Source organism: Dromiciops gliroides, chromosome 3, assembly GCF_019393635.1.
Source record: "Dromiciops gliroides isolate mDroGli1 chromosome 3, mDroGli1.pri, whole genome shotgun sequence".
NCBI lineage: Eukaryota > Metazoa > Chordata > Mammalia > Microbiotheria > Microbiotheriidae > Dromiciops > Dromiciops gliroides.
In genome coordinates, this window is record NC_057863.1 from 120,270,065 (window position 1) to 120,296,613 (window position 26,549).

Genomic DNA, 26,549 nt, shown 5'->3' on the forward strand with positions numbered 1-26,549 from the left:
TAAGATGGAGAATAATGGAGACAACAAAGGCTTTCTTAAGAAGAGAATATCATAATTATTACTGAAACAAAATATAATGAGTCTTATTTTAACATAATAAGAAAAAGCAGGACATTGTCTATGGAAGAAACTATAGAAACTGGATTTATCAGTTCATTTGCACAATAGCCTTTAACCCCAAAAATGAATTTGAAGGACATAGGCAAAAGAATATTTAATTTAATACTTCAACATACTGCTGTATAATCTTGTATCACAAATCCACCAATCAATAAAACACAGTCTCTGGCAATTTTCCATCTTTAAGAAAACTAGTCACAAATAATAAATGGAATTCAAGATTAATACCCTCTCATCAAAAAAGAGGTCAAACAAAACTAATGGTCCTAGAAGAGTAAAAGAAGAAAGCTGCACTATTCGCATGTAGGTGGAATGAAAATTATATTATTCTTTAGGATATTCTATCTCAGACATGTTTCAAAGGCAAATTGTTCTAAACTTAAAAAAAAAGAATGAAATTAGGAGAAATGCCATAGCTTTAGAGACATCTCCAGTTCCTTTTGAGGTTCAGCTTAAGTGCTAACTCCTTCAAAAATCTGTGGCCACTTTCAGTACTTTATATTTATTTTAGATAAATTTTCTATCTGTTATCTGTTAACCATATCTCTAGTCACCAAGGCTCACAACCTATGTGTCATACTAAACTCCTCACTGTCTCTCTTTCTTGCCCTTTTGCGAAATCCTGTAGATCCTATCTTGTTAACATCTCTCATATATATGTGTGTGTGTATATATGTGTGTGTGTAAATAAATGTGTGTATATGCATGTATATATGTGTGTATATATGTATGTGTCTGTATATATTTATGTATGTGTGTGTGTGTGTGTGTGTGTGTGTGTGTGTGTGTATACATGTGTATATATAGGTATATGGTGCCTTCAAGCCTGGATTATTCCAATAGACTGATGGATGATCTCCCTGACTCAAGTCTTCTACCTATTCCAATCTGTTTTCTACTTAGCTGGCAAACTGAGCTTCCCAAGCACAGGCATGACAATATTCACCTTCTCATTCAATAAACTCTTGTGGCTCCCTATAACTCCCAGGATCAAATGCAAACCCCTCTGTTTGGTGTTTAAAGTCCTTCATAGGCTGCCTTGCCCTTCCACCTTTCTTATATCTCACTCCCCTCCATGTTCTCTGTGATCCAGTAACACTCATTTCTTTTCTGTTCCTCCCACAAAACACTCCATCTCCCAACCCTATCACTTCCAAAATGGTTTGAAAATGTGTCCTCTCAGTATGGTTTAAGTTCCTTGAGGACAGGAACTGTCTCACTTTCATAATTGTATGCCCAGTGGCTGCATCATACCTGGTGCTTAAGAAAGGCTTGCTAATTGACTGATTAGAATAAAAAAAAAGAATATGGCATAATCTTAGAATAAGTTTGTCAAAAATGATCACAGTTTCTTTTGTCTTTTCTCACAGGACTTTTGCAAGTAAATTTATCTGTTACTTTTGTGCTCTTTTCAAGTGTTTCCTATCTGATCTTATTTGTAGGAATTCACAGTGAACAAAATACTAGAGTAAAGAGATCTTACAATAGGTTGCCCTAATTTTTAGTTCGTATATAATTGCTTTTATATAATTTCAAACTGATAAATTAGGGTGCTAAGTTAGTCACATAGTTTGAAGTGGAGAAACTGAGGAATTTTAAGTCTGGAGGACATTATATGGGATATGGTAGGTCCCATAGACAAGTATCTTCCTATAGTCTTGCTCTGTGAGTAAAGTTCATTAAATAATAGGAAAAAAGGCAAAGGGGTGAACTGTGTAAGTTATAAGAATAATTCTTAGACCTAGGAGGCAATACTGTATGCTAAGTGAAGAAAGGGGGAACACAGCAGCAAAAGAAATTATTGAAATTAGGGAGATGGGTGTGCTTTCAGCAGGCATCTTGATGCAAGTGATTTTCTTTCTTTTTTTAGTATTAAAACATAGTTTTAAAATACATCCCTTGGGCACTGCTCTGTGTGACATAACTTTTAAAAAATTAAAAGGAAGGAAGAAATAGAAAAATCAGGAAAATTGATAAATATATCAAAAATTATATGCAGTATTTTACACCATTGGATCCCCACCTCTACAATATAGTCAGGTGGAAGTACCTACTCATTTCTTTTTTACATGAAATTTGTTTTTTTTCCCTAATTTCACAAGTTTCATTTTTTTAAATGGTGATTGTTCTATTGACATTATTGCAGTTATCTTATATATTGTTTCATTGACTTGTTTTACTTCGCTTACTGGGGACAATGCTTGCTAGATAGTAAGCTTTTGTAAAATCCACTGAGGGTTAAGTCACTAAATGGAACTGGCTCCCTAACAAATTGTGGGAAACAGAGCTGTTACAGGCTGGACCATTAGCAGAGAAAATAGATAGCCCATGGACCGTTAAAGGTACTTTATAACCCTGATGGGGAGATGATACTGCCTGTCCCCAGAAAGCAGAACCAGTATATACATGCTACATTATCATCATTGTTATTACTTGTCACTATAGGCTTTTCCAAATTGCTGATATCTCTGCTCAGCTGTTTAGTGGTCTGATCCACTGTGTCCTAAAAAGTTACTTGCTAATTTTTAGTATGTTGTATCCTATAAAATCTTCTGAAAGATTAATAAGGAAAATTATTTCATAAATAGAAAAATGAAACCTCTTCTGGAGGAATTAAGAGACATAAAAAAAATCAAATTCCTTTACTAGATATTGCTATTTTTGAAGTTTTTGATACTTTAATATTTATTGGGACCTAACCATACTGCAAATATTGATGACTATTTGGTTTTATCAAAATACACATGAAAACAGTAAAAATAGTAGAAGTCTTCAGACTTAAAAAAAAAAGTTTGTATCAGGATAGGACCAAGGAATATCTTCATTACATGTGGTTTACTATAAATTTTGTATTTGTGATCAGTGAATAATGAAAGTAAAACAAAAAATTGATCAAATGGTGATAAAGAATCCCTTCAGGGGTAGCTAGAAGGCGCAGTGGATAGAGCATGGGCACTGGAGTCAGAAGTACCTGAGTTCAAATCTGGTCTCAGACACTTGACATTTACTAGCTGTGTGACCCTGGGCAAGTCACTTGATCCCAATTGCCATACCAAAAAAAAAGTCCCTTCAGCTCCTGTCCACTTCAAAGTGGTTGTCCAAAGATTGCTTGTTGCCTATAGAGAGTTGCATAGTTATCAGTGATTTCTGGAGGTATGTGTTTTCTTGGAAGCATAGGTGTCTTCAAGGTTTTGAATTGGGAGTAAAATTGTCACTAAACTAAATTCATTCACAAAGAGAAGATGTTGAAAGGGGCCAGAAAGGAAAAAATAGGGATTTCCCTAAACTCTGAGTGTACACATATAAATCTCCCTAGAATATGGGGAAAATTAAGCTGAGTATTAACTTATTCTGCATTTTCATAGAATGTCCTATACTGGCAAAACACTGCGGACTTGCATTTATCTGTGATGGTGAGAATGCTAGGCAGAATACACACAATGGAAACAGACCCAGGTACACTTTTTATCATAAGTAGTAGAACTATCACTTCTAAATTTCAAAATAGTCTAAATGCTAGAATAGGTAAGCCATTATGACTTGATCTTTTGAAAAAAGAAAGCTCATAGGATCACCTTGAATATCTTGAATGAGAAGAACATCAGAGTTTCTAGAATTCTGAGTATAATTGGTAGAATTTCTGCTATAACAGATAACAGAGAGTCCTTTGGGAAGAATGCTCCTAGCATACTATGTAACATAAATGCCTATTATGATCTACTTCATACATAGATTTTGTTATTATAATTAGAATTGTCACTGATCCACAAATCTTATATTATTTTTTCTAATATGATTTTTATTTTTGTCTTTGGCTATCTATCTGTTAGGATGCCATAAGGGCTATTTAATCTTCTGTCAAAAAGTTCTCCTATTCAATAATAACAAAATTTGGGAGAAACATCTAAAAAGGCAGTTTCTTAGGGGAGAGAGCTTTAAACCTAGAGGTCCCTCATTATCTCCGGGTCACCAATATTTAGGCGAGCCACCCAATTAACTCTTCATAAAATTTGGCCCCCACACAACCATACAGAAAGCAACTGTCAATTATTCTTTTATCAGGCCAAATAAACATAATGGCTGAATATGTTTTTATAATAATCGCACTAAAAAGGCAGTACATTGTTATCCCAAGCACTTTTGTCCCATTGGCTTGAGAGTTTAATCTGTGAGGTCTTCTGAAAACTGGTTTACCAGCTGACTTGAATAAATCTTTAGAAGTAGGCTCTCTTAGACATATTCAAGTGATGCTAATTTTTCACCTTAATTTCAGAATATTTAAAAAAAAATCTTTATTCTGTTTTCACTAGAAATTTTTCACATAATAATAAATTTTTGAGTTATAAGGGAGCCCAGAGGTAATATGGTCCAAAAGATACCTGAAAAAAATTATATTTACAACATAATGGACATCAGAATCATCCGGGCTTTGATTAAAAACCTCAGATCTGGCTGAACTCACTACCTTCCTGAGTCAATCATTAAACAAACATTTATTAGGTACTTACTATGTCTCAGGTACTGTGCTAATGACTCACAGATCATTCCACAATTAAATAGCTCTAATTCTTAGGACATTCTTTTTAAATGTGCTTCTTTGTAACTTCTACCCATTAAGCTATTACTTCTAGTTCTGTCTTCAGTTCTCCCTCTGAGACAAGGCAGTATTTCCTAGGGCAATGGGCACTAGATCTGAAATCAGTGGATTTGGCTTCAAATCCTAGTTTTATCATTTATGGCCTGGGTGTCATCATTGTCAGTTTGAAGGACATCAAATGAAATTTCAAGGTTGTTTTCATTTTCTTTATCATCATTAATGAATTGGGAAAGTTTGATATGGTTTCTGAGAATTTCATGTTCTTCTTTTAAAAACTATAACTTTTAAGCAATTATATGTTAGAGAAGTAGTTCTTGGTTTGAGACAATGACCTGCCTCCAAGGTACATTCCAGCTCTAAAATATTTAAACAGATAAAATTGGTAAGAATGTAATACATGGTTAATTAGTCTGTACTCTTGTATTTTATAGATAAAAGCTCAATTATATCATTATATTCCCATACACAATGTCTATCTTTAAAATCTAAATTTAAATGTGATAAAGCTATGTCATGTCTAAGGGATAGCTCAAAGGTCAATAGGTAAGTGTCAAATTTAATGTTTCATGGTTGTTCCAATCTGTTCTCTTATTAATACAATTCATACTAATGATTTCGTTACAAAAAGGATGTTATTTCTCCATTTTGATTATGAATGTTCATAATACATAATTATAAGTTAAGACAGGTGAAAACATTTAAAACAGCTGGGGTATTTTTATTTGCTTATTTCTTTGTATTTTCCTAATTCTGCTTCTCTTTTGTCCTAAAATCATTTCACCCTATTTATAATATTCAATAAGGATGTGTCTCAATTTTATTATAATTGCTTTTCACTAGGAAATGAAATATTCTCTAGGACCATAAAAGTTTTTAGTGTTTTGTGAGATTACAGATAACAAAATATAGCTCATTAACTACAAATGTAGTGAATTTTGCAGAGAAAGGTCAAAAAGTTTTTACATGCACTGGTTTTGTAGCAGGCCTTATTTCAACCATATTAGTTAGAATTAGAAATTGTGTGTGTGTGTGTGTGTGTGTGTGTGTGTGTGTGTGTGTGTGTTCAAAATCAACATCAGTGCTTATGAAACAGGTGGGGGAAAGAACAATGTAATATAAATTTATCATTAAAAACAGTACTAATGCTGAGAAACTGGCAATCCATTTGTATTAAATGCAGCTATGAAAAACACTTATCAAGAGAATATATAGTCAGATAATGTACTAATCACCATATTCTGAACTAGTGAGTCGGATTAAATGATTTTCCAAGGTTTTATACTGATACCTTTGTGTCATCAGAAAAATTGTGGAAGACCTCAAGGATATTGGGTGGACCAACTGTGATGAACTTATGGCATTGCTCAAATGTGATTCTCAAATAAATTGATAAGCATGAATGGATTGCAAACTTTACCACTTGGAGAGAACTTGCAAATTCATTAGACCAAATATCCCTTTGAGTACTAGAATATCCCATTGTTTGGGATCAAGGAAAAAAATGGAAAATATTCTTTTTTAGAAAGTCTACTATGTTAAACAAAATGTTCATGCCTTATAAATTCAGCTTAATTTTCAGATGCTACCTTAACAAAGAATATGTTGGAGAATCCACTATTCTCATCAGTTATTATTGCTATGTATGACTGTACCTAAAATTGCTTTGACATAGACGGACTGCTATCACTCTTTAAAGGAATTAACAGAATAAACAACATAATACCTAATATACAGTAGACATTCATTACTATCATTCCAAAACAGAATAAATGGATTGATGTAAGACAGTTTCAAAACAGAAAGACCACCAGATATGAATATAAATTCCAATGATATTAAATTAATTTCTTCTAAACTCTCCCATTCAACCTAAGCCTTCTGTCAAATTGCTTTGATTTTTTTTTGATTGGGGCAATGAGGGTTAAGTGACTTGCTCAGGGTCACACAGCTAGTAAGTGTTAAATGTTTGAATCTGGATTTGAACTCAGGTCCTACTGAATTCAGGGCAGGTGCTTTATCCACTGTGCCACCTAGCTGCCCCCTGTCAAATTGCTTTGAATGCTAAATATATGCCAGACATACACTCATCACAAAGAAATGGAAACAAATTTATGAACCCTTTAGTCATTACAAAATGGAATAGAACTTTATCTGACATTCTAAACAAAGTTCTAATCCCTTGTATCCAGTTTCCCTACTATACAAAATTGAGATATGTAAATAGATATATCCTATCTATGTATGATATAATTGATGATCTCATAAGTACTACTAATGAATTTCTGATTCTACATTTACTTATACTTAGATTTTTAGCAATTGCAGTTACATGAGAATCCTCACTGCAAATAGCAAAATTCTATATGGAACTATCAACAAACTTTTTGTTTCCTTTTCTGTTTACCTTAATAACAGATGTCTCAACTCTTGATGGTGGGCTCTGAACTTGTGCTGCCGCCGCCATGTTTGCAATGGTACTGAGATGGTTCATCTGGCTCATTGCCATGGTGACAGATGCTGGAGGTAGGCTGACAGGAATTAGAGGGTGGGGCATCATCATAAAAGGAAGTTCCAGTCCTATAAGGAAAAAATGCATATCATATCATACATGCCTCATTGTTTTGAAGGGAAAAAAATCTGATGACTGAACTTTTATTTAAATTGTTGGCAGCATAAAGCATTGAAAAATGAAGTCTTCAGATATTCTGCTGTAACAAAAGGATTCAAAGAGAAACATTTCTCCTCTATGTATGCAACTCCCACTGAGGACAATAGGAGATATTCACACCTGAAGGAAAAATAGGTGACTAAGACTGTTTAAACTGTTGTCATGTACCATTGCATTATGAATAGTTTTCTAAAGTATCTAATGCCAACTGTGATGGTATATTTATTATGCTTGTGACTCTGTTAAAATCTTACTTAAAATATCAGTTACTCATTCTTAATCCATACTAACCACATTTAATTATTTATATGATATACTTCCACTGCTTTTCATTGTCTATGTTGACCATACAACAATGACATATAATTTTATTTTTTTGAAAACTATTAATGTTAGTGCTAAAAGATGCCATCGTACCATTTGGCAGAAGGTGGTTCTGCTGAAGAGGGTTGAGAGGATGACTAACTGGAAGGTTATGTTGTCCAGGCAAGCTGGGGTGGTTAACAGAGGCCTGAGATCCTTGGGTGGGGGGAGACTGAAGTTTTTCCTTATCCCAAGAACCATCACTGCTGCCTGTGGGGAATGAATATAAATTATTTGGATACAGGAAGATTCCAAATGTGCAATGACTAAGTTTGAAAGTAAGGCCACAAATTTAACCCATTTGGAGAATGGAAAAATACTTGATTTCTTAGGGGAAATGAAATGAAATGAGGGAGATACAATTTATTTTTTCCAATTTCCCTGTCCAAAGAAACATTCCACCTTTCCAGATAGGCAATCATAATAATATAATTAGAAACAAGTTGAATGGTAATATTCTCCAGGCCTGAGAATAATTGTTAAAAGTTGAAAAGATCTGGTAAAAATGCCAGTAATATTTCCTTTAATTCTTCATATTTTAACATCTTCATACTTAGAAAACATGTTTCACTCTTCACTTATATTAGAACATCTTGATGTTTAAAATTTAAACCAAAAATTATACTATAAAATTAGAGGGTATAGATACTTTTACTACTAAGGTATTGCTGAAATTCATGGCAAACCATGAACCCTTTAAAGTGTTTAACCTAATTTTAAGGAAAATGTTTAAAATATATTTGTTAAATTTCCCAAATGTTAGCCATTGTAGAAAAGATAGAAAAAAAATTGTTACTTTGACAGTATAGTAATAAATGATCACAATAATGGGATAATATTGATATCTTTGACTATAATTTACCTTTGACATAAAGGGAATATAAAATTTAGATCATGACATCATAAGGGTTATCAAAAGTATATCTGAGGGGCATGTACAAGTATATATGATAATATTTGAGACTTAGCCATATCTCTCTTACAAAATGTTACTGTATATCATTCTATTACAAAATTCTTAAATGCCTTAGTTTTTTATATTGGTACAAATTAAACCTACTTCAGTAGACCTTCATTTCATAATTTAAGCTACTGAACACAAGACTTATTCCTCTAAAACATCCTGGAAAAAAAATTTTCAACTATTAAGTGTCCTACTTCCTTTTGAAGCCATATTTTCTTAGGAGACACAGAACAGTAAAGTTGGTGAAATTCCAATTTCAATCCTTTAGCTCTATTAAAAACCTCCTTGTAAAATCTGTACAACATAGTTTTTAATGAAGAATGCTTAGTTATTGCCATGAATTTTTTCCATCTACTTCACAAAGACAGTTAAAGCTCAATATAAATTCAAACTCATTAGCTCAATACTGTCTGAATCCTAGTGTAAATTGTTCAGAAGTAGGTAATGAAAACTCAATTCAAATTTCTCTAGCAATCAAACAAAGCAATTTTATTAAACAATGAAAAGAATCAATTAAAACATCTTTATTATTTTACAAGAAGCCATGACAGCTTTTGTGAAAAGTTTATAGCTTAATACTAAGATGATTCACTTGAAAGATATTTCTACAGCTTGATTCTGCCCTGTGATATGAAAGTACATTATCCTATACTCAAAAAGTCCCACACCATATTCCAGCATTAACATGATAAAGTTTAAAGACTTACTTTATTTTTTTAAAATTGGGAGTGGTTCCTGATTTTTTTTTTAATTGAACAAAGTCATTATGAGATTTTAGGGACATTTGGTCACGCAACTATATTACTTACAAATCATGAAAGTAGTATCTATTAAGTGCCTGTGAAAAACATCTAAAGCACTTGCAATTTAGCCACAGTGCATATTTGACAAATGTCTAACATTAAAAAAAAATTGATACAACTGAAATTTCATCCTACAGAACTTGGTCCTGTAGGGACCAATTTTTAATTGCGGACTGTTAGCTAAGCGGCTCACAGCAATATTGGGGCAAGGAAGGAGACCAACAGCCTCCTTCAAAACAGAGCAAGATTTATTTAACAAGAATGAACTTAAAAGAAAAAACACCAAAAAAGGATCAGTAGGATTAAGGGAAAGGAAATAAAATGGGGAAAGGGGAATAATACAACCTGAATAACAATCAGCTCAGAACACACAGCAGCATCCTGTCGCTTTCTAGCTTCAAGCTAGAATGGTGAAAAACCTCCCTTCTTCCCAGCAGACCCAAGGCTGACCACACACAGCCCCAAACCAATTGGCTGGCAGCTCTTACTGACAGTCACATGACTGCCCTCACTGGGCTTCCAGTCATTATAATTTTGCCAGGCCCATGTAGGTGTTGGCAAGTGGTGACAACATGAGGTGCCAGTGCCATGGCCAAGGCTACAACCAGTGGGTGGAGCACCATGCCATTTGCGGAGGCACTGGCCTGAGCCCCAGGTCAGTGAGCGCGCCGGGGTTTTTTGAATTCTAGCCAAAAGATGGGGGTCATAAAAACCTCAAATAACAATTAATTCTATACAGTCTATTGTGTAATATGTATGAACGATAAGTATAAAATTCAAGTAATAGTGTGGATTAATTAGACTTTGAAACCCAAACTAATTTGTAGTCATCCTTGACTTCTCATTCTCTCTCCTCTCACATATAAAATTAGCTGCAGATATTGTGGATGTTATTTCTATAATGCCTGTCATATATCACCTCTTCCCTCCACTAACAGGACCATCATCCTAGTGAAAATCTCCATCACTTCATATCTGGATAACTGTAATATCCTCCCAATTGGTCTTCCTGCCTAAAGTATCTCTCCTCTCCAATCAATCTTTCCAAAGCTGCTAAAGTGATATTCCTAAAGTACAGATATGATTGTGTCACTCTTTAAACTCCATTAACTATCTTACTATCTCTAGTATCAAATACAGTCTTCTTAGTCATTTTTAGCCCTTCACAATCCATTTTCAACCTACTTTTCCAGCCATAAATATATTATTCTTTATGTTCTCTACAATCCAAACTAGTCTTCCAGTGGATTTTCATGCATTACAGCACATCTCACATCTCCCAACTCCATGCCTTTGCACAGACTGTGTCTGGTATACATTCTCTCCTCACTTTTGCATCTTAGAATAACTATCATTTTCTGCAAAGCTCATCTCACATACTGCCTTCTCAAGGAGGCCCTTTGTAATAATATCAAATTCTAGTGCCTCTGCCTTCCTTTAAAAATAAATTGTATTTATTTTGTGTTTTCTGTATGTACTTATATATGTGTATGCTGTAATCCCATATAGAGTGTGTTACTTAAAAATAAGCAAGAACTGTTTCATTTTGGGTAAATCCTAGTAATTTACAACCCTAAATATGAAAGAACATAATCCACCCCCAAGCTGTCTACCTTTAAAAAATAACTCTTTCGGGGCAGCTAGATGGCGCAGTGGATAGAGCACTGGCCCTGGAATCAGGAGTACCTGAGTTCAAATCTGGCCTCAGACACTTAACACTTGCTAGCTGTGTGACCCTGGGCAAGTCACTTAACCCCAATTGCCTCACTAAAAAAACAAAAAACAAAAAACCCCCACCAAAACCTCTTTCAATACCCTTTGAAAACATTACAATTCTATTATTAGAATGTTAACATACATAATCATAAAGTTCTTTCTAATTGCTGAAATAAAGATACTTTTCAAGTCCCTCCCAAACCTCCCACACACATACACATACCCCAGACTCTTGTTTTTGCATGTCAAAATTCCTACTTAGCTCTGATATTTTCATCAGAAATTATTTAAAATTCTCTATTCCAATAAAGGTACATTTTTCACCTGTGGGATTATACTCAGTTTTTTAGATTTTATTATTTGCAAGCCTACATTTTTTTTTTACCTTTTAAACAATTATATTCCAAGATTTTCTTTGGTTTTTAGCAGGAGCTGTCAGGTCTTGTTTGATCTAAATGGTAGTTCCTTGGTACTTGAAACTAATTAATTCTAGATCTTTACAAGTATTTTACATTTGACATAGGAGCATTATATTTTTATTATGACATTCCTGGGTCATTTACTTTTAGGCTTCAATTAAACTTTAGAAAAAAAATGTTGAATCTGGATACAAAATATCAGGCCCTTATATTATATTTTTTTGTGTGTTTTTTTTTCTAAAAACTATCAGGAGCTAGTGCCTACAGCAGGGAAGTACAATGAGTACCTTCATTAATTAGGATCCTGCTTACCCTTTGCCAATTCTAATAATTAGTTGTTTGAATTAATCTCTTTTTAAATTAGAATCATGAGTGCCTGTGAGAAAATCATAAATTGACTACCCCTTGTATATTAAAATTTCACACTATTCTATTTCAGTATCTAGTCTATATTTCTTTTTCACAAGATCCATAAAGTTAGGGCTGGAAGATAACTTATAGCTCATGTAGTCCAGACACTTAATTGTATAGACAAAATAAGAAAAAAAGAAGTAAAAAAATTCAGAGAAGAAAAGAGACTTGCCCATGATAACATAGTAAGTAGTATAGGTAGTATTTGAACTCAAGTTCTGACTGCAATTGCAATGAAGAATAAAAAAATTCATAACATTTGGAAATGACATCATTCTCTTTGCGAGGCTTACCAGACATAGAGACTGTAGCACTTAAACTTAAAAGAAGGTATGTTCAGAAAGGCCTGGAAAGACTTGTATGAACTGATCTATAGTCAACTGAGCAGAGAACCAAGAAAACATTGTGCACAGAGACAGCAATGTTGTTTAATGAAGAACTATGGATGACTTAACTATTCTCAGCAATACAATGATCCAAGTAAGACAATCCCAAAGGACTACTGATGAAACACACCATCCACCTCCAAAAAAAGAACTGATATTGATTTAACAGACTGAAGCATGCTATTTTTCACTTTCTTTCATTTTTTTCTTTTATTCAAGTTTTCTTGTACAAAATGACTAATATGGTAATGTTTTACATAATTGTCCATGTATAACCCATATCTGACAGTTTACCACCTCAGGGAGAGGGAAGGGGGTAGGGAAGGATATAATTTGCAACTCAAAACTATAAATAAACATGCTTATTATTTAATAAAAAAGAAGAAGGTACAATAGGTAGTGGGTTATTTCTCAGGATCAAGCTGTTTTAAAATCTCTCTTTTTTCTGTTCATTTACAATTTTATTTTCCAAATTATATATAAAAGCAAATTTTGACATCAATTTTTTAAAACTTTGTGTTCCAACTTCTCTTCCTCCCTCCCTTCCCAACCCCCACCCCAAGAACTCAAGCAATTCAATGTAAGTTATACATGAGTAATCATGGAAAACATCTCTACATTAGCTAGGTTGTGAGAAAAAACAGATAAAAACAAGACTTCAGATTAAAGAGTTGTCAAAAAATGTGTTTCAGTCTGTTTTCAGATACCATCAGTTCTTTCTCTGTAGATGTATTCCAATTTTCATAAGTCTTTCAGAGTTATACTGGATCTTTGCCTTGCTGAAAATAACCACGTGCTTCCCAGTAGATCATCTTATACTATTATTATTATTTTGTATAAAGTACATTTCTCTCTGCCTCAGTTAATGTGGGTCTTTCCAGGTTTTTCTAATAGCATCCTGTTCATCATAACTTTTATATAGTACCTTAAACTTGAAAAAGAATTTTCTTCACAATAGCCCAGCAGTGTAGGTACCATATGTTTTGACATTGTAGTCAAGCATCAAAACTATTTGCCTCCATTCTATTCCCTTCCAATGATACTTACTCTTTTCTATCTTATTTTGCCCTATTCCTCCTAAAAAGTGTTTTACTACTGACTACACCCTCTCCTGCTCTACTCTCCCTTCATTCACCTTTCCCTCCTTATCCTCTTCCCCTCCTACTTACCCCTTAGAGTTAAATAGATTACTCCTCCCAGTTGGGTGTGTATGTTACTCCCTCCTTGAGCCCACTCTGATGAGGTTAAGGTCTTTGAGCTAATTCTATTTTCTTAAGTTTTTCTTCCTCCCTCCATCCTCAACTCTCCTTATGAAATCAAGCAATTCAATATATGTCATACATGTGCTGTTATGCAGAGTATCTTCACCTTTCTTGAAAGTGTTTTGCTTTTTACAGCTCCCTCCACCAAACTTCCTTTCCCTCCTTCCCCTCTTCTCCCACCCCCCCATCTCCTTTCCCACCCAATTTTCCACAGGGCAAAAATATATTACCATACCCACTTGAGTATGTATATTATTCCCTCTTTGAGCCAATTCGGATGATAGCAAGGTTCACTCACTGCCCTATTCCTTCCCCTTCTTCCCCTCCCCATCATAAGCTTTTTTCTTGTTTCCTTCATGTGAGCTACCTCTCCCCATTCCACCTATCCCCTCCCCCTTCCCCCAGTCTATTTCTCCTACCCTTCAACCCTATTTTAAAGATGTCATCATGGGTTAGCTAGGTGACACAGTGAACAAAGAACCAGCCCTGGATCCAGGAGGCCCCAAGCCCTAATCTGGCCCCAGACATAAGACACCCCACCCTGTTTGCCCCACAAAGAACAAGGATAAACAAAAAATGAATGCTTTACAGATATCATCACTTCATATTCAGTTCAGACCTGTGTCCTCTGTGTATTCTTTACTGAGAAAGTTTTTATGAGTTGGAAGTATTATCTTCTCATGTAAGAATGTAAATTGTTTAACCTTTTAATGTCCTTCATGGATTCTTTTTCCTGTTTACCTTTTTATGTTTCTCCAGGGTCTTGTATTTGAAAGTCAAATTTTCTATTCAGTTCAGGTCTTTTCATCACAAATGCCTGAAAGTCCTTTTTCTTTGAAGTCCCATTTTTTCCTCTAAAAGATTATACTCAGTTTTACTGGGTACATGATTCTTGGCTGTAGTCCTAGTTCCTTTGCCCTCTGGAATATCATATTCCATGCCTTCTGGTCCTTTAATGTAGATGCTGCTAGATCTTGTTTTATTCTTATTGGAGCTCCACAGTATTTGAATTCCTTTTTTCTAGCTGCTTGCAATATTTTCTCCTTGACCTGGGAGCTCTGGAATTTGGCTATAATATGCCTGGAGGTTTTCTTTTTGGGATCTCTTTCAGGAGGTGATTGGTAGATTCTTTCAATTTCTATTTTAGCTTCCGCTTCTAGAATATCAGGGAAAATGTCCATTACAATTTCTTGGAAGATGATGTCTAGGCTCTTATTTTGGTCCTGGTTTTCAGGTAGTCCGATAATTTTCAAATTATCCCTCCTGGATTTATTTTCCATGTCAGCTGTTTTTCCAAGGAAATATTTCACATTTCCCTCTATTTTTTCATTCAATTGTATTTGCTTTACTGTGTCTTGATTTCTCATAAAGTCACTAGCTTCCATTTGTTCAATCTTAATTCTTAGGAAATTATTTTCTTCAGACAGCTTTTTTATCTCCTTTTCCATTTGACTTTTCAAGTTGTTGACTTTTTTCTCATGACTTTCCTGCATCGCTCTCATTTCTCTTTCCATTCTTTCCCCACTCTCTCTAAATCTTCCTTCTGGCTCTCCTACTTTCTCTTCAAAGTCCCTTTTTAGAGCTTCCATGGCCTGGGACCAGTTCATACTTTTCTTCTTGGAAGCTTTGGATGTAGGGGCCCTGAGGTTGTTATCTTCTTCTGAGGGTGCACCTTGATATTCCTTGTCACTCAAGAAACTTTCTATAGTTCTAAACTTTCTTTGCTTGCCCATCTTGCCATTTTTTACTTGACTTTTAACTTCCCACTGGGGGACCCTGCTTCTAGGCTACCCGACTGTCCCCAGCTTCAGAGTATCCCAGGTGCTTTTGTTTGAGGGAGGGAAGTTTTTTCTCTCTCCTGACCTATTCTCTGGTCTGAAGATAACCTCAAGCCTACTTACTAAACAACCAACCAGCAAAGCTTTCTGTGGTGTGGTTCTTAGCCTCAACAAGTCTGTGCCCCTCCCCGACCTGGGCCTCTGGCCACTCAGGATTTCTTCCTGGTTCCCTGATGGGGAGGGACAGCCAAATTCCTCCCCAGGTCCCACTGATATCCCTGCACTACCTTCCCCCCACCCAGGCAGCCATTCAGTCCTCTCACCTGACCATAAGCTCAATTCCAAAAGATACTGGTGCTGCAGCTGATTTGGAGGCTTGAGGGTTAAGTTCCTCTGGTGTGGCATGCCTGGGGTCTCTGTCATCACGATCATGGAGTTAGACTTTACCGGTAGCTCAGCACAGCCCTCTTCAATCTGTCTATGGCTGGAAAATAATCTCAGCCTGTATTTTTGTGGATTTTCTGCTCCAGGGGTTCTTTTATTACTGTTTTTAGGGTAATCGTATCAGGAGCTCTGTGCGTTTAATGTCTTTCCTCAGCCATCCTAAAATCTCTCTTGATACGTAAATTTCCATTTTATCAAACCGCTAGATAAACCTTCTATGGATAAATTTTCTTGGATGATCTAGGAGAAATAGTAGATTTTCAGGGCAAGCAGTGGTAGAATGGAAGAGTTTCAGTAAACTGATGCTAACATTAACCATTATTTTGGGAGTAAAGTTAACAACTGGATGCCATAACTACCCATATTTCAAAATCAAAAACTTCTACTATTTTCCTCACCTGCAAGTAAAAAAGGTGTATATTTGGTCTTTAGTTAGAACTGAGCAAGGAAGTCATAGAATTTTGTCTCTCTCCTGAGCTCCAATCCCAGAATCATCAAATGCCCATCATCTTAAACTGAATGTTCTTCAGATATTTCAAACTAAACATTTACAGAACTGCTCATTATTTTATTTTTTAATTAAAAACAATTAAGTCAATGAAAATCTGTGTCAAACCACTCTGAGTCTAACACTTCTCTGTCAGGAGATACATAATATGTTTTATCATGAATCCTCTAGAATCATAACATAACTGCATTGAACAGAAGAACTCAAAGTCAGTGCCCCATCCTCAATATCTTCCATCTTCTTATTTTCCCTATTACTGTCAAGTTCATCATTTTCTCAGTCTCTCAAATTCTCAACCTTGGTGTCATCCTTGACTCTTCTTTTGCTCAACCATCTATCCATTCAGTTATCAAATAATGCCATCTTTTATCTCTACATATTTCACACATTCCTATCTTTTCAGTAACACAGTCACCTCTCTCTCATCTCCTCTGGCTTCAATCACTGCTATATATCTTCTAATTTCTTTTTTTTTTTTAATGAATCAAATCTCTCCACATCCTAAATTGAGCTGCAAAAGTGATTTTCTGAACATTTAGGTTTGACTATAATACCCCACCCATATTCAGTAAAAGCTTGTGGCTTCCTATTTCCTATAAAATAAAATTTAAAGCCCTTTGCTTAGCATTTAAAAATCTTCAGAACTTGGTTTATTCCTATCTTTCCAAACTTCTGATGTTCTGCTTTACTCTAAAAGTTGGCTATAGTGGCCCAATTAATGTTCCTCACATTTTCTATCTCTCATTTTTGTGTTCTCACACTCATTGTTCCTTTTACCTAAAAAGCCTTCCTTTCCAATGTCTGAATTTTAGAATTCTTGGCTTCTTTTAAGACTCAGATTAAACATTTTAGGAGGCCTTTCGTAGTCCCCAGCTGATAATACCATTCCCTCTAAAGCTACTTCCCATCAATTCTGTATTTACCATATACATATATTTTTTCTTCCCTCCAGTAAAATGTAAGCTCCTTGAAAGCAGGGACATTCTCTTTCCCCAGTTCTTCACACAGAGCTTGGCACATAGGGTTTGATTAACAAATACTTGTTGATTGAATGACTGATTTCTCCCATTACTTAAGGTATGAACTGCTATTAAGCAGTTAAGCAATATTATTTTAAGATTTGGAATGATATAATTCAAACATCAACTACTTAATTTTTATACAAATGACTCCTATCTATAATTGCCACTTTAGTTTGTAATATCTTCTAAGAATTCTTTATCACTATAAAGACACACATTAGAAGCAATAAGATAGTTTTAGTGATATGTGTATAGAATGGAGGTTAAGTAGTAGGAAATCAATAGTAAAACCTAAATCTTCAGGTTCAGTTTTTATAATTCAAAGAAATCTAGAGATATGGAAACCGAGTAAGAATATTTAAACTTCTATTTTATTTTATTAAAATTCTGTATAAAGCCTATTATTGAAATTTCTTGCTCAGACTGGAAATGTCTAGTGCCAACTTATACAATAGAAGCACATGGAGATGTGAGTATCCCTTATAACTAAGTGCCATGTAACTATTTGCTCTGATTTTCCCCAAGGCTGACTCTAACAAAGGAGGCAAAGCCCAAAGGACTTACTTTGTCCCACTAGTACTTAAAGACTGACACTGATAGAGTGAGACAGGGAATCTGACATCATCTGTCAAGATGACTTGACATGAAAATGACTGTGATAGCTGGTATTTACTCCATAAGACTGTAGGATACTTATAAAGCATGTCACCTCCTTCCCCCCACCCCCATCAAAACAAAGGAAATGATAAGGCTATGAAGAAAACACTACAAAGAGCTTTATTTCTATTTCTTAATTAGACTCATTGTTACAAACAAATCAATAACTTTTCCTCTTCTTGAACAAGAATTTCCCTTTTTTAATCTTATCCCTGGCCTAACAAATAAAATTCCAAGATTTAAAAATATCCATTTTAGATGAACAAGAGAATCAAGTCTTTTCAAACTATTCCCCACTTTTTTCCCCCTAAAAAATGCTAACACTCTTCTTGTCAGTCAATGTAATCTTAGACTTTTTCCCATTTCTCCCAGTGGATGATCTGCCTTTAAAAATAAGGCAAGTAGGGGGCAGCTAGGTGGCACAGTGGATAAAGCACTGGCCCTGGATTCAGGAGTACCTGAGTTCAAATCCGGCCTCAGACACTTGACACTTACTAACTGTGTGACCCTGGGCAAGTCACTTAACCCCCATTGCCCCACAAAAAAATAAGATAAAATAAAATTAAAAATAAGGCAAGTAAACAGATATCCTTGGATGTTTTTGGTTCAACTTCATAAATTGCTTTCTTTTAAATTGAGTGAGAAACACACTTCCAGTTTAAGCACAACATTTCAGAAAAGAAACCACTATAAGTGCCTTACTGCATTTTAAGGCATCTTTCTAACTGATAGTACACAGGAATGACCAGAAAGAGGTTCCTTTCTAGACTCTCAGATTTTAGAGTATTGTGTGCTTCTTGCATCACTTGATCTGGAAGGACTGGGAGAAAGCAATGATGTCTTTCCGTGTTAACTCCTCTTATACCTCTTCATCCTCTCCTTACTCTAGTAAGTACACTGTGTGAGCATTTAAAGAAGCATTGGGGAGGAATTAGGGATTATGGAATCTCCCTTTGGTTTACTTCAATCTCTGTAGGCATCAGTTATCTCATCTAAATGAGAAATTAGAGGGTTTTTTTTCCCCCAAGACTCTTTTAAGAGAGCATAGAGAAATCAAAAATCAAATGTTATTTTTCTTCTGTCTTCTTTATCACAGAGAGTGATTCTCTACCTTGTAAGAATAATGCACTCATCTAAAAAACTGAAGTTCAAAATAAGTAATATCTTAGTAGAAGAGTACCCAGATATATTGTATGAGTTCTAGACCCTTGAAGCTATCAACATGAACTTGAAAGAAGATCCAGATTGCCTTTAATGGCAATCTTTGAGAAATGATAAAGAACACTAGGTTAAGAACACTTATGCTGGGAAAATGTTATTTCATGTTTCTTTTTTTTCACGTAGCAGAAGAAAAAAAATATATGTGCAGATTCCACAAACAATTATTTATGAAATTGTAAGGCAGGTTTTTAGACAAATGAACTTAGAAAAGAAAGTCTAGCTCTCTGCAATAGATCTTGTCATTTCTAAGAACAATTAAATCAAAAGTAACTTCATTTCATTTTTTTAAAATAGGGTTGAGTTCTCTATGAGATACCAATTACAATGGTTCATCATTGTGTGGATGACCTTGGATTTCTCATCCTGATATGTTCTACCAAGACAAAAAGCCTTTCAGTAATATTCCAATATTGGATTATATGTCTGTCATTTAAAAGTTAGCCTCATATTCCAAGAAGTTCATCACCAGGGGGTGGACCACGAGGTCATATTGTCCTTGCAGAAAATATGAAGAAGTATGACCTGGAAATATTAAAGTTATGCAATTATATAACTAATGGTGACCCAAATTATATAATACCTGCAGTTGCAAAATGAATGATTAATGGGTTAATATGAACTTTGAGGGAGATAGAGTCCCACATTTGTTTCTATCCTTTTAGTTTTGTTTTTTGTTTATTTGTTTTTATCACTGTCTTAGATATAGATTTTGGAAAGGGCTCAGAGGAGGAGCTAAGTAGTAAAAATGAAAAATTAAGACTGTATAATGTGTAAGTATGCTACAATGTTAGTCTCAAATCAACAGGATGATATCTAATAGGAAAAAAACCATCAAGTTTTCCATGTAGTTTAAACAGATTTGAATATACACTGTGGAAGAGAACCAAATTGGGAAAATGTATGTGAAAAAGACACACATTTAATATGAACTACCAGTGCAACACTGCTAGAAAACTTATATATGTATGCATACATATATATATATATATATAACTAATATCTTATACAATGTATAATATACAAAATTAATACATAGTCTTAACTTTCATTAATAAAAAGGAGTGTCTACATCAAGAAATTTAAGTGCCCCATTTTATTCAGCACCTGCCAGACACATCTAGAGATATATGTTAACATTTTGAGATTATTTGGGCAACAATGTGAAAGATGGCTCATAGAGAAGAAAAAGTAGAATGTATTGAAATAGTCTAGGTGAAAATAATACAAACTAGGATGGCAGCAGTGGAAATTGATGGGCTATAGTATAGCAAAGAATTGGCAATTGACATGAACTAACAATTGGCTAGATATGGAAAATGAAGAATAGTGAACAGTCAAAGATATTTTCAGTGTTTGGATGCTGAGATAATGTGATCAGATATTAGAACTTTGCCATAAACTTACTATTAAGTCAAATAAGTTTTGTTCCAGTAAATTCAAGTCATTATAATATAGTATATAACACATGGCAGATAAGCTTTTCCCCTCATGATCTCATTCCCTAGCATAAATATTACACTAAAATAAGTGAAATCTCTCATTAGTCTCATTGTCCTAGAAAAAAATTTGGTTTTCTCTTTTAAAAGTATATCTTTTTCTGAAATTTAATTGTAGAGATTACTCATTTGGGTGTACATAATTCTAAAAACTGAATTCTCAAGAGGGAGTAAAACTAAGTGGAAAATAATACTGGTATGAAAATCAAAAGTTAATATACCATATTTGTATCTATTTACTTTAGATTGTATATTTTTGTGTATTTCAGATTTCAAAGCATACAGAGCAGGCTTTGGAATCAGGAAGACCTGGCTCTAACATGTATTGGCTGCTGCAACCCAGGGCAAATTTCTCAAACTCACAATGCCTCAGGAAGCTCTTTAAGATTATAAATTTCAGAGTAAGTGTTGCCCTGCATTGGTAGAAGGGGTTTCTCACTAAGAGTCCTATGGCACTGACATCACACATCTTGTCCCTTCCATACCCCTAACAAATGTTAGGGCATCCTAGGAAATAGGCTAAGTAAAGCCCCAGTGGCAAAAAAAATTCATTGTTCATGCACAATAGCAACAAAAGTTTAGAGTTATGCCTTGAGTAAAATTTAATCATATATATTTAATATTTATATATTTATAAACATGCCTTATATAAACTTCTTAATAAATAAATAAAATTAATAAATATGTTCACATATTATATTTATATTTATATACTTGATTGAATAATATGTTTATTATATATTTAATCATAGAGATAGATATATAGATAGATTAGATAGCGAGATAGAGAGATATGTATGTTCCTAGTTGAAAAACTACTAGCTTTAGATTCAGAAGATCTGACCTACTAGCTAACTGATCATGGACAGATCACTTAATCTAGTTTAGCCCATTTCCTCATCTATAAAACAGACATAAAATCATATGAATTATCTCTCTAGGTTTTGTCTGAAAAATAGTTTGTAAACCTTGCAGTGTAATATAAATTTAGTTGTTTATTATTATTATTATTATTTTAACACTGAAATCACATGGAGGCAAAATTCAGCACTTAGTCCACTATATTTTATTTCTCAGCTGTGCTTTTTTACATAAGGCTGAGTCACTTTTTACTAACCCAAACAGAAATGATAGGGATCTGTATCTGAAAATGTTGGAGCTATGCCCCACATCACCAACTCTATGTCCTGAAGCTCCATAACCCTCCAACCCCCCAGCCATATATTCTATAAGTTGATTTCAAAAAGCCGACACTAGTCAACTGGTCCCCAGCATGACAAGATGGTGCCTCAGCTTACGCTTCCCACTGTGAAAAGAATAGTTTCTTGTCTAGGTCAAGAGTAATGAGCAAGAACAGCACAGAATTGTTTATGCAATGATTCCTTCAAAGGCAAAATGAAAACTTATTCATTTAATACCTAGGATGTATTGTTATCATTTTGAGTGTTAATAGAAAAAAAAAAAGTTTTTATCCCAAAGAACTTTGAGCACCAGTAAGCCTTGAATAGTGTTTTACACATAGTAGGTGTTTTAAAATGTGTATATACGGTGAATTGAATAGAAAGTTCTTGTGTTGACTATTTTTCTTGGAGTTGAACAAAGTTAATTAACAGTCTCTCTTCCTTGGGAGTCGTTTGGTTAAAGCAGAAATCACTAACATGGTCAGACATAAAGGAAATAGAGACAACTAAACAACGGCTGAAAGATTACCATTTGTCTAACAGGTAATACTATCATTAATCATGATATAAAGTAATTGCACAGTCCCTTTAAAACTGCCATAGAGAGATCTAGCTTTAAATCTAAAGTGACCACATTACACAGGTATGAATGAACTCAGCCTTTAAAAAAGAATACTATAATACTATCATATTTTTGTGGTGGATTAGTTTCACACTGCAGGCTTATTGAAAGCTACTGTTTGTATAAAGCCAAAACCGTTCTTCCTATAGCTCCCAGTCATACTTAGCAAGCATAACTATTTCAAATAATTCATAATGAGCTTTTCAAGTGTTGTTGTTTTTTTCCCCAGGGTCATAATGACCTCTGTTATTTTGATTTTGGGGGAAAATGCAAATGCACTGAAAAATCAGTAGGGACATGAGTCTGTTGGAGATGGATAGTGAAGATTCCGGATAAAACCATTAGAAAGAGAAAGCTCTAAAATTCTTATGTATATCTAATAATTAATTAATAATTAGTTCTTCAGAAGACACAATTTTCATAGTAAATGAACAGAATGTTCATACCAAAAGCAAGAAGGGCAAGATTCAGGAGAGATACAGAGAGTTTAAAGTCCATTTCCTACTATGATGCCTCACATTATTTCAAAACATCCGTTTGTCCTTTATAGTGATTTACTCTGTAATTCCACTGCTATGCATGTTACTTCCATCAACAGAGATTGCAATGACTCCCCACCTTCTGGGTCTTTGCTGTTCTCATCTTTAGAATAAATAGTTTTATCATTCCCTAAAGTATAATCTAGTCTCACTTCTCCATCTTGAAGCTTCAAACGAGTTCTAGAATTCATACCCTGGGAGTACCCAACAATCCCTTCAGGCCTTTCCCTCAGATTAGATGGCTCTTCCCAAAAAATTCACTTTTGGAGGAACCTCAGGCCAGCAGCTCTCATTCCCCTCCAAACTACTCTAGACTTTATGATCCTCCAAGCCATGTACTGTTGTCTCCCCTTCTCCCTTTCTTTTTCAGCTCCCTTTTATGTGTTGTCTTCTCTCTTGAGAAGACAACCCCCTTCCAAACAATAACTATCTTTCTTTCTTTCTACTTGTCTGTATTTCCCAGAATTTATCATAGTGCCTGGCAAACCATTTATTAAGCAAATAAATGCTTGCTGACTGATTGGTCAGAAAAAAATCCTCAAAACCTTTTTAGGGAAAACCCAAGTTCATTTAAACTTCCTAGTTGAGGATTTGGGTAGGGGGATTCTTACAAACCTGTCATGCCATTTTTATTTTGGAGAATTTAATTCTACATTATTTCTTAAGTATATTTATTGTGTTACATTCAAGAGAAGATCCAATGATCTCCTGAAATGAGAAAGCACAAAGTTTTCTAGAAGTTTTGTTTTACTTTCTTTTACTTGTTAATGCATAAAATAATATCTTGGTTCGCATAATACTTTTACAGTATACAAAATCATTTCACATCTCTGAACTCATTTGTCCCTCACAAAAATATTGTAAAATTTGTCAGGAAAGAAGTGAAGTCCAGCCACATGCTACAACAGAGAACAATGCCTAGAGATAGCAACAAGGAGTTACAGGGCACATAGCTTAGAGCAGAGGTAACCATCATCATCAGGAAAATACAGTGGGAGAAGAACCTGCATAAGTAATTGAGGTTGTAAATTACTAGGATTTACCCAGACCTCCTAGAAGATCTGTTTTTGATCTCTGTTTTTACAAAGTTTCTATTTTCTTTTTCTTAAGATTTAGGTACAATTTTATATTCTTTTTAAATATTGAGAATTAACTATTTTGAAGTAAAATTGGTATCAAGTCCTGGGTTTCATGAAGTAGGTTCTCTTCCCCTAATGAAATTCTAGGTTTGCTGTTTAGAAGACAAATTAAAAATTCCCCCAAAATATATGCCCAGGCTTTTTTTTTTTTGGTCCTAAGAGTCTGATCAAGAGGACATAATCCCCTCTTCAGATTTCTACATTGATGCCTTTTAAGACTTCTTTGACAGTACATTATTTTCCGAATATTTGACTTTCACTTTCACAGTCAAGGGTAAAGCATTACCTCCTCCACTATTAGTGTGGGATCCCCTTTTATGAAAACTTATCTCCAATCATTGAAGGGACTCATCTTCTGCTAAAATATAAAAGCTAGTTCACTCAGTAGCCCCAACCCAATTGATTTACCTCATTTCCTTTAAATACTGGAAATTTTCATCTAAATATTTGTACAATGCCTACTCAGTTGGCTTTTGCAAATGCTAAAAGGGCTTTTGAGTGCCAAAAAGAAAAAAAAAAAGCCATGATGAAATTCAGAGTAATATAATTACTCAGGGGCATTAGTTCTTTAGGTATCTGAATATATCTTTATATACATAAAGTAATATGTAAGTGTTTATGAGCTATTATACTCAAAATGGTTTTTTATAGCATAACCTACCTTTAACCTAATTTCTCAATAAATTTTTGGAGTAAATAATTTTTCTAAAGCCAGCAAGTGATTCATGGAGTGAAGGCATACCTAAATATGGAACTTTAAATTCAAAACTCATTCTTCAATGGTTTTCTTTAACTGGGCCATATTTGTCCTATACTTTTTGCTACAGGAGCGTTTTTTTTGTTTTGTTTTGTTTTGTTTTTTTAGTGAGGCAATTGGGGTTAAGTGACTTGCCCAGGGTCACACAGCTATTAAGTGTTAAGTGTCTGAGGCCGGATTTGAACTCAGGTACCCCTGACTCCAGGGCCGGTGCTCTATCCACTGCGCCACCTAGCTGCCCCCTACAGGAGCGCTTTTTAATTTTCTGCAATAATCAAAAACAATTCCCAACATATAGATGCTGGGACCAATAAGGGTTAGAAAAAACTCCCTGTTTTCATGGAGTTTCTGGATTAGGAATAAGATATGACCCATGCACAAATAGCCATAATAGAAAATGTGGCATGGGCATGTTTAAAAGAGTAGAATGTGAGATCAGAGAAGGAAAAGGCCTTTATTGACTGGGAACATAAGAGGCTTTTTGGAAAAGACAGCATTTGAGGATGAGTAGAAAATAGGGAAAAGAGATGCAAAGACATTTTAAGCATCAGCTGATCTTGGATTTAATTCATGTTGCTGATTAGAAAACAGTTCCAGGAGACCATCTGGCAAGTATATGTTTTATTCAAACATATCCATTACCAAATATTGAAAGTTTAAAAGGATAAATATATCTGGATGTAGAAATTGTTGATTTATACTGGTAAATAGAAATACATTTTGAATATAATTGAATTCAATTCCATTCAATAAATATTTATTAAGTGTTTACTATGGCTAAGGCACTGTGCTAGGCAGAGAAGGAGATTAAAGGCAAAAAAAAGTTATAATTCCTGCCCTCGAGGAATTTACAATACTTTACAAAGTATTCCCATTTTAAAACTACTTCAGGTTAATTATATATGCTAGGAAAACTGGAAGAAGTTGCAATATATTTTAATGTTTCATTTAAAAAATATTCATAAAACTCACTCTGCTTCACATCTACTGCTATATTTAGTTTCACTTCTTTGGAACAAGATATCTTCCAGGTTAAGCTCATCACCTCTAATAACACCACCATGCTGCTAACTCAAGCTTTGGTTGACAGTACCTCTATCAGCCTCCTCTACCTTTTCATTGGAAGGTTGGAAGGTGGGGTGCCAAAGTACTCCTATTGCCTTCTTTTAAATAAAGCAGGAATGTACATTTTGGGTTCACTCCACTCTGCTGAGGCAGACAAATAATCAATAATACCAAACGAACCATTCAATAACTTGGCTTTAGCTTGAATTAGATGAATCACAATTACAAATATTTTAAAATATAATTCTTGATTATAAAAGTATTGAAAAGACCAATGTAAATATAAATTTTTCTGTCTTCACATGCGAATGTATGTCTTGATAGAACTAGCAGGTATGTCCCCATAACGAGTCAGTCACCAAATGTTGACTGAGTGAGTCACTGGCAAAAGAGAGCCAGTCTCATTCTGAC

At 34.5% G+C, this 26,549-nt stretch overlaps 1 protein-coding gene across 3 annotated transcripts in view; it reads right to left on the reverse strand.

Moving 5' to 3' along the window:
- Positions 1-26,549, reverse strand: part of DACH1 (dachshund family transcription factor 1) — a 494,873-nt gene that overhangs the window by 148,184 nt on the left and 320,140 nt on the right. For 2 of the 3 annotated variants that reach the window (XM_043998546.1, XM_043998545.1), the window contains exons 4-5: positions 7,803-7,958; positions 7,122-7,294 (exon numbers count right to left, since the gene is read on the reverse strand). In XM_043998546.1, the coding sequence (XP_043854481.1) occupies positions 7,122-7,294; positions 7,803-7,958 (329 nt within the window). The remainder of the gene's footprint in view (positions 1-7,121; positions 7,295-7,802; positions 7,959-26,549) is intronic. The other variant, XM_043998547.1, reaches the window with a different exon arrangement.